General features: G+C 49.8%; 1 protein-coding gene across 2 annotated transcripts in view; it reads left to right on the forward strand.

The window, feature by feature from the left end:
- The first annotated feature begins 767 nt into the window (after positions 1-767).
- The window catches only part of NAV2 (neuron navigator 2), a 399261-nt gene continuing 386660 nt past the window's right edge, over positions 768-13368 (forward strand). For both annotated transcript variants that reach the window (XM_082660768.1, XM_082660769.1), the window contains exon 1: positions 768-1316. In XM_082660768.1, the coding sequence (XP_082516894.1) occupies positions 1059-1316 (258 nt within the window). In that variant the 5' untranslated portion in view covers positions 768-1058. The remainder of the gene's footprint in view (positions 1317-13368) is intronic.

Consider the following 13368-nt stretch of genomic DNA (forward strand, 5'->3'; position numbering starts at 1 on the left):
TCAGCCCGCGGGGGAGCGCGAAGCCCGAGCAGCGCTGCAGAGCGGCCACCAGCTGGCTTTGTACTTGCGGCCAAGCGCGGCCCCAGACTTTCGGCGGCGGCCCGGGAGTTGAGGCCACGCCCCCCTTTGCAGTGCGAGCCGCGGCTGCAGATTGGCCCGCCACGGACCAATCGGCGCGCCGGGGCGGCCCGGGCTGTCAGCGCGCGTCGCAGCAGCGCGGGTAGCAGCCTGTCCTACCCTGCGCGGAGCCCCGCAGCCAGCGCAGCCTTCCCGGGAAGCGCGGCGGCCGCTCGCGAGCGCTGCGCTGCCCTGCCCAGCCCGCCAGCCGCGCGTCCCGGTGCCCGCGCCCCACGGCCACAGCCTTGCTGCGCTATAACGCACGGAGCATGTGCAGACCCGCAGGCGCCGAGGTGCTATCTGTCCGGCGGGCTTCTGAGCAGTGGTGACTGTCACGCGTAGAGAGACCTTTCGGGGGCTCTCGCCGCGGCTCTGCGTAGCGGGTGACACTGCGGTGCTCGCAATCAGGGCGGCAGCTGCCTCTCGGTGAAGACGTCTTGGGCTCCGTGCGCCCTCCCTCTCCCCACTATCGTTCTTTCCTTTCCCCAGCTGCTCGCTCCTTAGCTCGCCCGCTCACACCCGCAGCCTCCCTGAGCGGGAGGCGTGGGTCCCCGCCGCTTCTCTTCCGAAGGGGCCTCCTCACTTCGGAGATGCAGTGACAAGTTAATATGGGCGTCCAAGCCTCGAGTTCCCAGGCGGAGAATCGCAGGAGGCAACAGCTCCTGAGCACCCGGAGCCCTTGAACAGGCCGCCCAGGAGGGGCGTGAAACCCGGCTGCAGCATCCGTCCAGGTGGGACCAGCTGAGCGCCGCGACCAAGGCGAGCTCGCCGGATTGCTCCGAGATCCCCGACCCGGGGATATTTTTTTCTTTCCCTCGGCTAGTGGTGGGCGCCTCTCGGGCCGAAGCCCGGCGCCTGCTCTGCTGCCCGCGCTGCCTTTAGCGGTCGCCTCCGCCGCCGCTGCCAGGGACGTGCTGGGAAAGCCGAAGCCCCGGGAGAAGATGCCGGCCATCCTGGTCGCCTCCAAAATGAAGTCGGGACTGCCCAAACCCGTGCACAGCGCCGCGCCCATCCTGCACGTGCCCCCAGCCCGGGCGGGCCCCCAGCCCTGCTACCTCAAGTTAGGAAGCAAGGTGGAGGTGAGCAAGACCGCCTACCCTAGCCAGATCCCCCTGAAATCGCAGGGGCTGCAGGAGCCGGCGGGGGAGGGGCTCCCGCTGCGGATGAGCGGCTCGGTGGAAAACGGGTTCGATACCCAGGTGAGAGGTGCTGTGTGCCGGGGCACTGTTCTGGGAGAAGGGTGAATGCTTGGTGGGGGGGGGGGGGTTGGCATGGCCGGATAGGGGACAGGGCTACCCTGTGGGCTGAGAAGGGAACCGTCCCACTTAGGCCGGCAGATTGGGGGATGCGCGCGGAGAGTGGGCTGGCCAGTGGGTGTGGCCGGGTGACCGAGGTTTGCCTTAAGGAGCTCTGTGAGACCGGGGTGCGGTTACGTCTGCGGCTTCCTTCTGGCGGGCACGGTCAGGGTGTTCTCAAAACTGTGCCGCACTGGAAATGTCAGGTTCTGCATGTTGAGATCTTGGTCCCAAGAAGGCAGTGACTGCTGCAGTGTCTGTCTGTCTGTGTGTCGGTTCTGCAGAGATTCTGTCCCTGCCAAGGAATAGTCCGAGGCCTCGTTGGGCTCCGCGCCCTCTGGCCTGGCTGAAAGATCCAGGTAGAGGGGTCTGGGGGTGGCAGTGTACCTGCTCGCCTCGTCGTGAAGATGCCTGCCCCTGCCCCATCCTTTGGGTTGACAGGATTCCAGGCATGGTGCTGGGACCGCAGTAGAAGTGCTCGGTGCACCAGCGGAGGCAGGCAGCTGGAGACTCCTAGCGTCTCGGCTGGCTGTTGCGGTGGGCGGGGGTGCCTGCCTCAGAATGGCGGCCCGAAGCTAAGCCCCTCCTTCCTGGGTAGCAGATCCTGGTGCCGGTAGCCCGGGTGACTGGGGCTGGGGTGGGGGGATGACATGAAAAGAATTGATGACTTCTACCTTTCCAGACAGAGCCCGCATCACCCAGTTCGGCTGGGTGACGGGCCCTAGCCATGCAATCTCTTTTAAGGAAATCAGCAAGGGCCAATCAGGTTCTCCTGGCCTCCTGCCCTTTCTGCTGCTTTTTTTTTTTTTTTCTTTTTTCCTCTTCTGGTAGGAGGGAGCAGGGGCGTGCTGTATTTTCTTGGCCGTTAGTCAGCAGGGACTTTTGGGGACAGGCAGACCTGACGGATGTGACTGTCCCGGTCAGGAGAGGCGGGAAGCCAGCGGGGGAGGTAGTTTGGGGCTGGTGTCAGGGAAGTGGCAACAGACCAGCTGACCTTTTTGACACTTATTCTCTGCTGACACTGTCTCCACCTTCTCCTGGAGATTTCTCTGATCAGAGGCTAGAACTCAACACATTCCTAGCCTTTCTGATGGAGGAACTGGAGCTGGAAGCTAATTGTAAGCAGACTTTTGGAACTCTGGGTTGGAGAAGGCCCTCAAAGCAGATTAAGCTCCCACGCCAGGCTGATAAGCATGCCCCTTGCTGCTGCACTTGCTAAACATGTTTGGAAGCTGACAGGTTTGAGTGATGGTGTGTGGGAGAAAGATTTCCCCCAGTGCTCCCAGGGCCTGTCTCTGCCGGGGTTTTGTGCTCTGCGCTCTTCTTCTGCCTTCGGCACAGGTTTGTACGTGGGCTCTGAAATGGGAATGAGCTTGGGGGTGCACCCTTGTGAGGGTTTCCCCTCCATCCTTGGAGACGGGGCTGATGAGGTGTGGTGGGTGGTATGCGGGAGGCCGGAGCAGTGACTCCGGGATGTGACACACAGCCTCCAGCCTGATGAGGAGGACCCAAGGAATGAGGGGGGAAAGTGGACATTGGGATCGTTGCTACCCAGGCAGCTGTTCTACCGTTGCCCATCTGACCCTTCATTTAACAAACACTGTCGGTGGACTTGCCATCGGCAGGCTCCGGAAAGGTGATTCATCCCTCTTCTTCCTGAAAAAATGATCTCCAGCTGCTGCCGGAGGAGCTGGTGTGGTCCAGTTCCCTCAAGGCTTTTCTTCTCTCCCTTGCCCTCGGCCCACAGGCCCCTGGCTGCCCCCACGCCACCTGCCTCGCCCTCAGTGGGACCTTGTGTACTGACCACATGGATGGTTTGGATGGATTGCTGAGGAAATTGGCCACTTCCCAGTGGGCTATCCTGGTTTTCACCAGCCTGCCCTTTCTTTATTCATGGCCGAGCTTCCTGGCGGCTCTTCTCTGTGGCAGGTACAGATCCTTTGTCTCACTGCCTCACCCTGGCGTCCAAGTGACATTGGCAAAAGGGGTTTTCCCGTCTTTGGACAAGGCTTCCTCCCCCTTTGCCTGACACGGTGTCCATTCACCATCCAGGAAGGCCTCTCCGTACGGCTCGAGGACTGTGTCAGACTTGACACATCTGGTAGTCCTGGACTCAAAACCTGGCGTTTATCACTAGAAGATACTCAGGAGATGATGAGTTAAATGGCAAATGGCACCTGACTCCCCTTTTATTCAGGGGCCTTTGGGGAGATGGGGAGAAGGCTGGGTTGTGCAGTGGTCAGTAGCACAGGCTTTAAAGTCAGGTGGCTATCCCTGGTATCCTGTCTCCATCATGTACTAGCTGGTGACCTAGTCCATTAACCTCTCTGGGCCTCACTGTTCCCATCTGTAAAAATGGGCATTAAACAACCACACAAATTATGAGGATTAAGAAAAAGAACATATGTAAAGTGTCATATATACATATGTTGATATATACACATATACATACATCATTTAGACATGTGTATAGACATATATAAGTAACATGTATAAAGCCTAGTGTCAGGCCACTAGGAAACACTCAATAAAACGAGCTATTCGTATTGCTAAACCAAGAGATGGGGCACTGTTGAACGTAGATCTGACAGCCTCTCAGTGAGAAAAGGCATAGCTTATTCTGTCAAGCCCTTGAGAAGGTATCGTTCAGTCCACGAGGATTTACAGAGCATCTGTCACATGCCTAATACAGTACCAGCCATGGTGGGAAGATGAGGGAAGTGCCTGATGTGCCAGGCTCTTTACATACGATCTCATTTCATTCCCACAGTAACACTTAAAGCATATATAACATTTTCTATGACAGTAATTTCCTGTAACATCTTCTTTAACGACAATAATATAATGATGGCGAGTCATCACATAGCACTTCCTATGTGCCAGGAATTGTTCTAAAAGACCTCATTTGATTCTTACAACAATCCAGTGAGACAAGTGTTATTATTCTCATTTGACACATGAGGAAACTGAGGCAAGGACCGGGTTAGTAACCCCTTGAGCAGCAGAAGTAGAATTAGGACTCGGACAGTCTGGCTCTGGACTCCATGTCCTAAACCAGCATGCTATAGAGAGAGAGTCATAGGGACTTTCCAGTTACTCGCAGGCCCTGATTTCTAAGAGCACTGCTCTAGCCATTGAGCTGGAAGAGTACGCAGGACTTAGCAAAAGGTAGAATAACTTGCTCTAGGTCATCCTGCTCCAGGGTGGCGAGTGGGGGGCCCAACTCAGTTTGGTCTGGCTTCCAGGCTGGGGGTCTTCCCCTCTTCACAGCTGCCGTCCTCCTGGATGCTCTGGCGGAGGTACAGGGGGATAAGACACGGCCTGGGCCTTGGAGATCTTATAGTCCAGTTGGGAGGCATGACTGCTGTACCCAGGGCATCAGGCACAACACGAAGAGGGCTGAGAGGTGTGCTTGGGGCTGAAAGGAAGGAAAAGGCCATCATGGCTGGAGAAATCCTGAGGGCCTCACGGAGGAGGCAAGAGATGGCGGGCTCCAGAGATGGGCAGGAATGGCTGGCTGGGGAGGAGAGGGGGTGAGATGAGCATGCCAGGGAAGGAGGAGAAGCAGGGCCACGCAGTGGTGCAGAGCAGGAGTAAGTGTCGCCACCGGGAAGCCGCACCTTCGCCTAACAGGTGATTGCTTCGTATCTGGGATCTTCCTTTTGAAAGGTAGTCATGAGCAAAGAACAAAGGCTTCTTGCAGTTGAGGGATTGGATTTGCATGGTCCGTAGTCATCCTGAGCATGCAGGGTAGTTATGAGAAGGTGGAAGGATGGTGTCCATAAAAGACCTGTTTCATAACAGCCCCTTGGGAAATGACAGTGATTATTATTATTAGCTTAGGGTTCAGAATATCCAGCATGGTAGTGATGCGGAAAGGACATGGGTCTCGTGGCTTTTATTAGGCAGCGACTCTCTTTAGCCAGTGACAGCCTGTTCTCCCCCAAGCCTGCTGTCCATCGCCATCAAGTGTGAAAAGACCTGACGCAGCCAGCAGCTAGCTTTTAGGTGCAGCCCCACTGTCGACTTGCCAAACCCCTCACGTTGAATCTCTCCCGCAAACCTACAGCAGGGGCTCGACCCGCAGAGAGAGGAACTGCTCTGCAGCCACACATCCCTCCCGAATTCCCCTCCTGGTGTTGGGATACCTGGGCCTTCCCCCAAGAATGAACATTTATAGCATCTGCTCTGTTAACATGGCGTATAAATTATGACCATGTGCAAAGAATTGTTTTAGAGATCTGCTCTGTGTTAGTTCAGAAACTCTGTCCGGCTGACCTTCAGATAAGGAATGCTTGTGAGCTATTTGAGGAGAGGTTAGCCTATTTTTAAGAAGCAGTTGCAGGGGAAAAAAATTATATATATAATATTTTGATATTTCCTGTTTTTAGGAGCCTGGGGTTCAACTTGCAACTCGTTTCTTTAAAAAAGTAATTAGAAGTGATTGAAATCCTCTGTGGGTGTTTTAGATGTTTGAAAAGAAAGCGCAGGCGAGGCCCCTGGGAAGAGAGCGCAGCTCCAAGCTTGCAACCTGTTGCAACTTTGCCCCATTGTGTTTTGATTAGAATCCTCGCTCCATCATCAAAGTTGATTATGGATTTGATTAGTGCATTTTTCTGCTATTGTGTTATTCCCTTTCTTCTCTTCCTCGGTTCCTGGAGGGGGAATGTGTAGCATGGTTATCTGCCAACATGCAAGAATGTTTATAGTTCACGTATTATTGCTTATTCCGTGGGTTAATTTTCTGAAGACACTTTAAGAGTGGGACTGGTGGCTAATTTAGGGTATCATTACGTGTGTATATATGTGTGTATAAATACATCTCCTTCTGGATATGTGTATATATACATATATACACACACATATACAAATATATACACATGGAGCAGCTTAAAGTAATGAGCACATGTGAGCACACACACATCAAAGGCCAGGCTGGGGGAATTACAGCCCAATTGCCAGCTTTCAGAGTAGCTAGATTTGCTTCCCGCTTCTCATACTCCCTTCCTCTGTCACCAAGATTGAAGCACCAAGTGTCCCATTTTATTTACTTGTAAGACATGAGAGGTGTGGCCTTGAGAGAGGTGTTTTAATTAGGCCTTAGTGAAGCTCCTGAAGCCAGTCTGCAAAAGCCGAACCACCCGGTGAGATTTTGGCTTAAGGTCAGAGACTCTTATTTCTTAGAATCAGTCTCATCAGCAGGGAAGGGAGTAGTTATGGGGCATCTGCTGTGTGCAAGGAGGTAGTAGACTGCCGTGATTTCACATATATATATATTATATATATATATATATAAATGATTTTGTGTATATATAAATTTTATACGTATATGAAATTTAATGTGAAGTACAAGAAACTGGGTAAAATGTAAAGTGGCCCATGCCTTTCATATGAGGAAGCTGAGACCAGAGGAAGTTATCACTTGGAGACAGTTTTAAATGGTAGATTACACTTAACTGAGAGACAGACCTGGGCTCAAATCCAGGCTTTGGGCAAGTTATTTAACATCTCTAAATGTGTCTTCATCTATAAAGCAGAAACGATGATGCTTATAGGTCGTCTGTGAAGAGTCAGTGAGATAATACAGGTAAGTTGCTGAGCACAGAGCCTGGCGTACAATAAGGAAGGAATATGTGATATTGCCTATTTTTATTACCCAAGGTCAGAGCCAAGTGTGGAAACCAGATCTGCCTCATTCCAAGCCTGTGTTCTTTCTACGCTACCTCTCTGCCTCTCAAGTGCACGGTTGATTACATGGAGGACAGGTGGCTTGCACTGTGAAAGCAGAGGGCATAGCGGGGCTTTGGTCAGATGAATGAGAGTCAGAGTCAAGAGTAAATTAATGTAGTCATATCCAGAGTTGTGAAATGAAACCTCCACATTTTGGTCCCAAACATGCCATCTCTATAGCACTAACCAGGCTGAGGGATCTGCTGCAAACCAAACGTAATGGGAACCTCCTTTGTACACCCAGTCTGAGCTGCCACTGTCAAGGTGACTGAGTGGAGCTGGCCAATCTGACAGCACTGCCCAGGACCAAGAATGGAACAGTCCCATTGATTGGGCTTCTGAATGGTTTCTTATTGTTCTGAAGGCAGAAGGAAAGCCCTCTTCCCTTACTGCTGGCACGATTGTGGTGGGAGCTGAACCTCGTGATCAGCTTGGCCATTAAGGTGCCCCAAGGCATGGCCAGCTGCCCAGTGGTGTTTTACTGATAGCCACGGGGCCACTTTCAATGGTGACTCTGTCTCTTGGTCACATTGTTCAAGGAGATGGACAGTGTGTTCCTAGAATGTCTTGGGCAGAATGGTTCATGTGATTTGGGGAACAAAACTGGGTCAGTCTTTTGTGCTTCAGTCCACACAAGACACTAGTGAGTGACACAAAAGTTTTCGCAGGAACCCCAAGTCGCCCACGCAGAACCTAAAGAATGACTCACGACTTAGTGCTCCATTTCCCAAGGAAAACAGACCTCTTTTGTGTTTTGCAAACAGTAGCCCCACAGCCTCAGGATATTTTCTCTCTCCTTCTAAGTGAAACCTTCATACCTTTAGTGAATTTTGGTTTGTTCCAACCTCCCCTGTCTTGGTGGAAGAGAAGATAGGGTAGGAAAGGGGGCTTGGTCAAGATGATTATAAAGTTCTTTTGGAGCCTTTGAACAAAATCAGTTAGGAGAGTGTGACACAGGAAAAATAGTTATAATAATGGGCACTGACACTGACGGAGCATAGCCTCTTACCAGCATAATGCATAGCTCCAGGCATGCATCATTTCATTTAATCCTCCCAACATCCCGTTACGTAGAAGCTACTTCCTGAGGAGGATAGAAATGACAGCTCTGGGAATCAGCAACTTTGGTTCTAATTTTGTCTCTTTAGATGCTTTACTGCATGACCTTCAATAAGTTACATTGTCTTTTGAGCTTCAGTTGCCTAATCTATAAAATGAGTAGGATGATACTTGCTCTACTGTTTTTGAAGAGTTGTTGTAAAGCTTAATAGAGGTAATTATTATGAATGAGACTCTGGTACACCATAAATACCCTTTATGGAAACCAAGGGCAAGAGAGGTTAAGCTACTTTTCCAACTAGCACAGCTGGTTAAGTGGCAGACTCAGGATTTGAACCCTTATCTGTTTGACCTCAAAGTCAAGGTTCTTAAATAGCAAGTGTGAAAGCACTTTTTAAAAAATATCTGAAAAAGCATTGTTGATACGGGATCAAAGTAAATTGCTGGAAAGTCTCCTTTGGTGTGGTATATATGACATCTGGCTCCTCCCCTCTGCCCCAGAGTTTAGAAATACTGAATATATTCATTCAATATTAAATAAACATTAGCTGCTTCATCATATCAGTTAAACTCTCTGGGATTTGTAAAATTCTAAGTGTTCTGATGCCACAAGGTCCACTAAGGTGTTATCACTATGTAACTGGCAGGGCTGGTTCTGGACAGAAGAAGGGAAAAATGGGGAATTTGATCATTTGTTGGCACGCAGAAACAATCAGATAAATTCAGATTATGGGTCGTCTTTAAGACAACAGGCCTGGGATCTTCAAAACCGATAATGTCATGAGAAACAAAAAAGTTTAAAAGGTACTGTTCTAGAAAAGGAGACTAAAGAGCTATGACAACCAAATCCAGCGAGAGATCCTTGACAAGCAAAACCATAAATGCTGGAAAGGTCATTTGGGAGACAGTGGGAGATATTTGAATACAGACTGTATGTTAGATAGTATTACTCCATTGATGTTAATGGTTTGGGGATAATGTAAGAAAATGTCCATTTTCTTGGGAGATACATGGTGCTATATTTAGAGGTGAAGTATCTTGATGTCAGCAACTAACTCCCAAATGGTTTAGGAAAAAAAAAAGGTGAGCATATCTGTAGATAGAAGGAGAAAGCACATGTTGTAAAATGTTAACAACTGGTGAATCTAGGTGAAGATACATGTGCAAGTCTTTCAACTTTTCTGCGTTTGAACTTTTTCAAAATAAAATGTTGGGAAGCAAAACAAAGGCTTGGCTAAAGAGTATACATCAGCAATCCCCTTGTCATCTGTGGTGTATCCATGAGAACATATATGAGGTAGGAGTGTGTGTGTGTGTGTGTGTGTGTGTGTGCGCGCGTACTCACAGTAAATAGCCTGGCCAAGTTTGTTTCACTGGGTTTAGGATCTGGACTCCTTATCTCCTGTCTCTGGTGTAGTGTGAGAATCTTGGCTTAATTCCTCTTCTTTTATGAGAAGGGTTGCTGAAATTTCATGGAAATCATAAGATCCAGGTTGATTTGATAATCCCTTATAAAAATCTAAGATGTTTCCAAGGATGAAAGTATAAAAGAGATTTTTTTTTAATGAGGAACTTTTTTAAAATATGAAAATACCTGGTTTAATTTTACTCATCTGGGCATGAAGCAGACGAGGAGTATGAGTGGAAGCAGGCTCCTTTGTCTGCTTTAAGCTCTTTCTCTCCTCACTACTTAGAACTCCTTTGCCTGGCTAAACCCGTCCCAACCTTCACCCATTCGAGTTCAGGCTTAGTGCCGCCTTGTCCAGGAAGCCCTGTGCCACCACCACAGTCTGGATGCAGTATCTGCCCTGTGTTCTCCCGTAGCGTGCTCTGAGCCCCCATCGCTTGGACTATGGTTGCTTATTTAGCTGGACCGTGGCTTCTGTGAGTTCAGGGATGTGTCTCTCATGATCTCTGCTGGTACAGCATCAACACAGAGTAGGTTCTTAGTTCCTATTTGCAGAAGAAAAGAAGGATGGGAGGGCGAAGATAAAAGAAAGAGTTGAAAAACAGGATTGAGTGGGTATTGAGCACCAGCTGTGTTCCTGAAGTTGCGGCTAAGCCATGTGGCTTCTGCAGAACTCCCTCTTGACATGTGAGCTGAGATGATCCCATGATGGTGGGTGGCCAAGCGAGGCCAGTGTCAAAGCTTTCCAACGCCGGGTCTTGGGAAAACTCAGCTGGTTGGGTAGCAGGAAAAAGCAGATTCTTTACACAAGGCTGTTTACAGCATCCAGACTGGCTGGCTGCTCCACTGGAAGAAGGTCTGTCCGGCTGCGATCATGGCGGTACAGTAGACGGGAAGGGTTGGATGGGCTTCGGAGGGCTTTGGCGGATTCCATCCCCACCCCCACCAATAACTTTGGAAGGGGGACCTGAGAAGGGTTCTGAAGGATTTTAGTAGGTTAAGCAAAGAGGATAGGACAAGACTTCCAGGAATAATGATTTCAGCAACCACTTATGTGCCATTTCCATACGAAATCTCACTTAATCCTCACACTAACTCCTGTGTTATTCATCTTGTCTTATCAGTAAGGAGAAAAGTGAGGAGTCCGTGGGCGGAGGCCTGAGAAGGGTCGTGGAACTTTTACAGGTCACACAGCTGGCGTGAAGAGTGGCAGGATTCCAAGCTGGTGTTTCTGGGTCCAGAGTCTGTGCTCTTAACCGCTGCCTTCTTCTGCCAGGAGCTGGAAGAGGCCTGGACCCCATCCTGGGGTGCTGCTTTAGAAACCGAACCTCCAGACCCTCTTCTCCTTGGAGCCCCTCCCCATTTCCCTGGCCTTGGCCCCCTCACCGTCTCCTCCTTGTCAGGCCTCCTGTGCCTGTCCCAGCCTCTTGCCAGAGGCTCTGCATTTACAGAACGAGGAGCCCCGTTCGCTTTTGCTCACATCTTGCCGCAATCTGGGCATGGTCTCCTCTCGCCGCTGTGGCTGCTGTTCCCCAGGTCAGTGCTGGTGGGCTGGGCAGGGCCATGTGCCTGACAGCTGGCAGGACCTCTTTCCTGTCCTCCCGCTGCAGCTCTGCAGACAATCCCCATTTCACACTGGTTTGCGTTGATTCTTTTCAGACCTCAGAGTGACGCACGTTGACGTCAAAAAATGTGGGCCACGAGCATCCTGGAGCTGTCAGACCTTCCAGTGTGTGAACTTTGCTTGTTAACTGTCTCTGGACAGAGGAAGGCAAGCCCTGGAGGGAAAAGCACCATTTGGGTGACAAAAGCAGATTTAGAAGAATCAGCCTTCCTTGGATGTCTGCTTAGTGATCTGTGCCTCTATGGACTAGATAATTTGGGATGTCTGAGACAGTGTAGACCTTGGAGGCCATCTATTCCCAAAGCTCCATTGTGCAGATGGGGAAACATAGCCCAGAGTGGGGTGTGACTTGCCCATGGTCACCCAGCTTTGAGGGCAGAGCAAAAACTGGGATCCAGGCCCCCTGACTCCTGGCCCAGTGTTCTTTCCACCTCACTCATGGCAATTAGATGTTCTGCTCTGAAGTGCCTGATGTTTTAAAGAATTAGAACCGGGGCTTCCCTGGTGGCGCAGTTGTTGAGAGTCTGCCTGCCGATGCAGGGGACACGGGTTCGAGACCTGGTCTGGGAAGATCCCACATGCCGAGGAGCGTCTGGGCCTGTGAGCCACAATTACTGAGCCTGCGCGTCCGGAGTCTGTGCTCCGCAACGGGAGAGGCCCGTGCACCACGATGAAGAGTGGCCCCCACTTGCCACAACTGGAGAGAGCCCTTGCACAGAAATGAAGACCCAACACAGCCAAAAATAAATAAATAAATAAATTAAAAAAAAAAAAAAAGAATTAGAACCAGCTCTAAGCTATGTTCTTTTCCCCTCCATCTACTAAGTAGTTAAGTATTATTTTTTAAAAAAATTTATTGAAGTATGGTTGATTTATAATGTTGTATTAATTTCTGCTGTGGAGCAAAATGATTCAGTTATACATATATATATACATTCTTTTTCATATTCTTCTCCATTATGGTTTATCACAAGATACTGAATATAGTTCCTTGTGCTACACAGTAGGACCTTGTTGTTTATCCATTCTGTATATAATCATTTGCATCTGCTAATCCCAAACTCCCAATCCATCCATCCCCTAACCCTGTCCTGCTTGGCAACCACAAGTCTGTTCTCCTAATTCTTTCATATTTGAAAGCTTTTGCATTTGGCTCAGTGGATCAGAAAACCAGGCCCTCTTTGTGGATCGTATAATTGTGGCAACAGACCACCATTCAACACCTCCCATGGGCCACTGTCCATACATCATCTCATTTAAGCTTCACCACAATGTGATAAGGCTGGTGGCATTTCATCAGTTTCATGTATGAGGTGCAAAGGAGGTCAGTAACTTGACCGAGATCACACGGAGTCAGTATTGGAACTCTCTAATTTCACATCTGTGCTTTTTCTACCAAACACCTTAGAGCCCCACCCCCAGGCCAGAAGTCAGAGAGACCTAGGTTAAGATCCTAGCTCCCCATTTATTTACTGGACATCTAACTTCCCCAGCGCTGGTGTAGGGCCTGGGACACTGTAGGCCCTCAATAAATAGTTGTTGAACTGCAGCTTGGACAAGTCAGTCCTACCAAACCTCCGCTGCTTGAGGGAAAGTGTCGCATTTCAGTGGGTCATGCAGACCAAAGCAATAGTGTATATAAAAATGCCCGGCATGGGGTAGATAAGATCACTTATTTACTGAGCACTTACTATGTGCTGGGTGTTCTTCTAAGCATTTTATATGGATTTACCCATTTAATCATCACAAAAGCAATAACCTCTGAGGTAAGCACTTTTGTTATTCTCTCCATTTTACAGGTGAACCAAGGCAGGTAGACCATAAGCAACTTGCCCAAGGTCACCCACCTGTAAATGGAGGAAGCAGGCCTGGAACTCATTAGTGCTGGCAGAGCATGCATCCTTACCCACTGTGTGGTCCTCCCTCTGTGCTGCTTCTAACTACTCCCAAATCTAGTTGAGGATGGGGAAGAAAGATGAGGGCACAGAGATGGAAAACAACTTGTTTAAGGTTCTTTAGCAGGAGATGTAGCAAAACCCAACTAAGACTTGCCTTCCTAAAGTAGCCTGGGGCTCTGTTCTTTAAAAGGTGCTGCATCGGGCTTCCCTGGTGGCGCAGTGGTTGAGAGTCCGCCT

This window comes from Grampus griseus (genome assembly GCF_964374135.1).
Source record: "Grampus griseus genome assembly, chromosome: 8".
NCBI classification, from domain to species: Eukaryota; Metazoa; Chordata; class Mammalia; order Artiodactyla; family Delphinidae; genus Grampus; species Grampus griseus.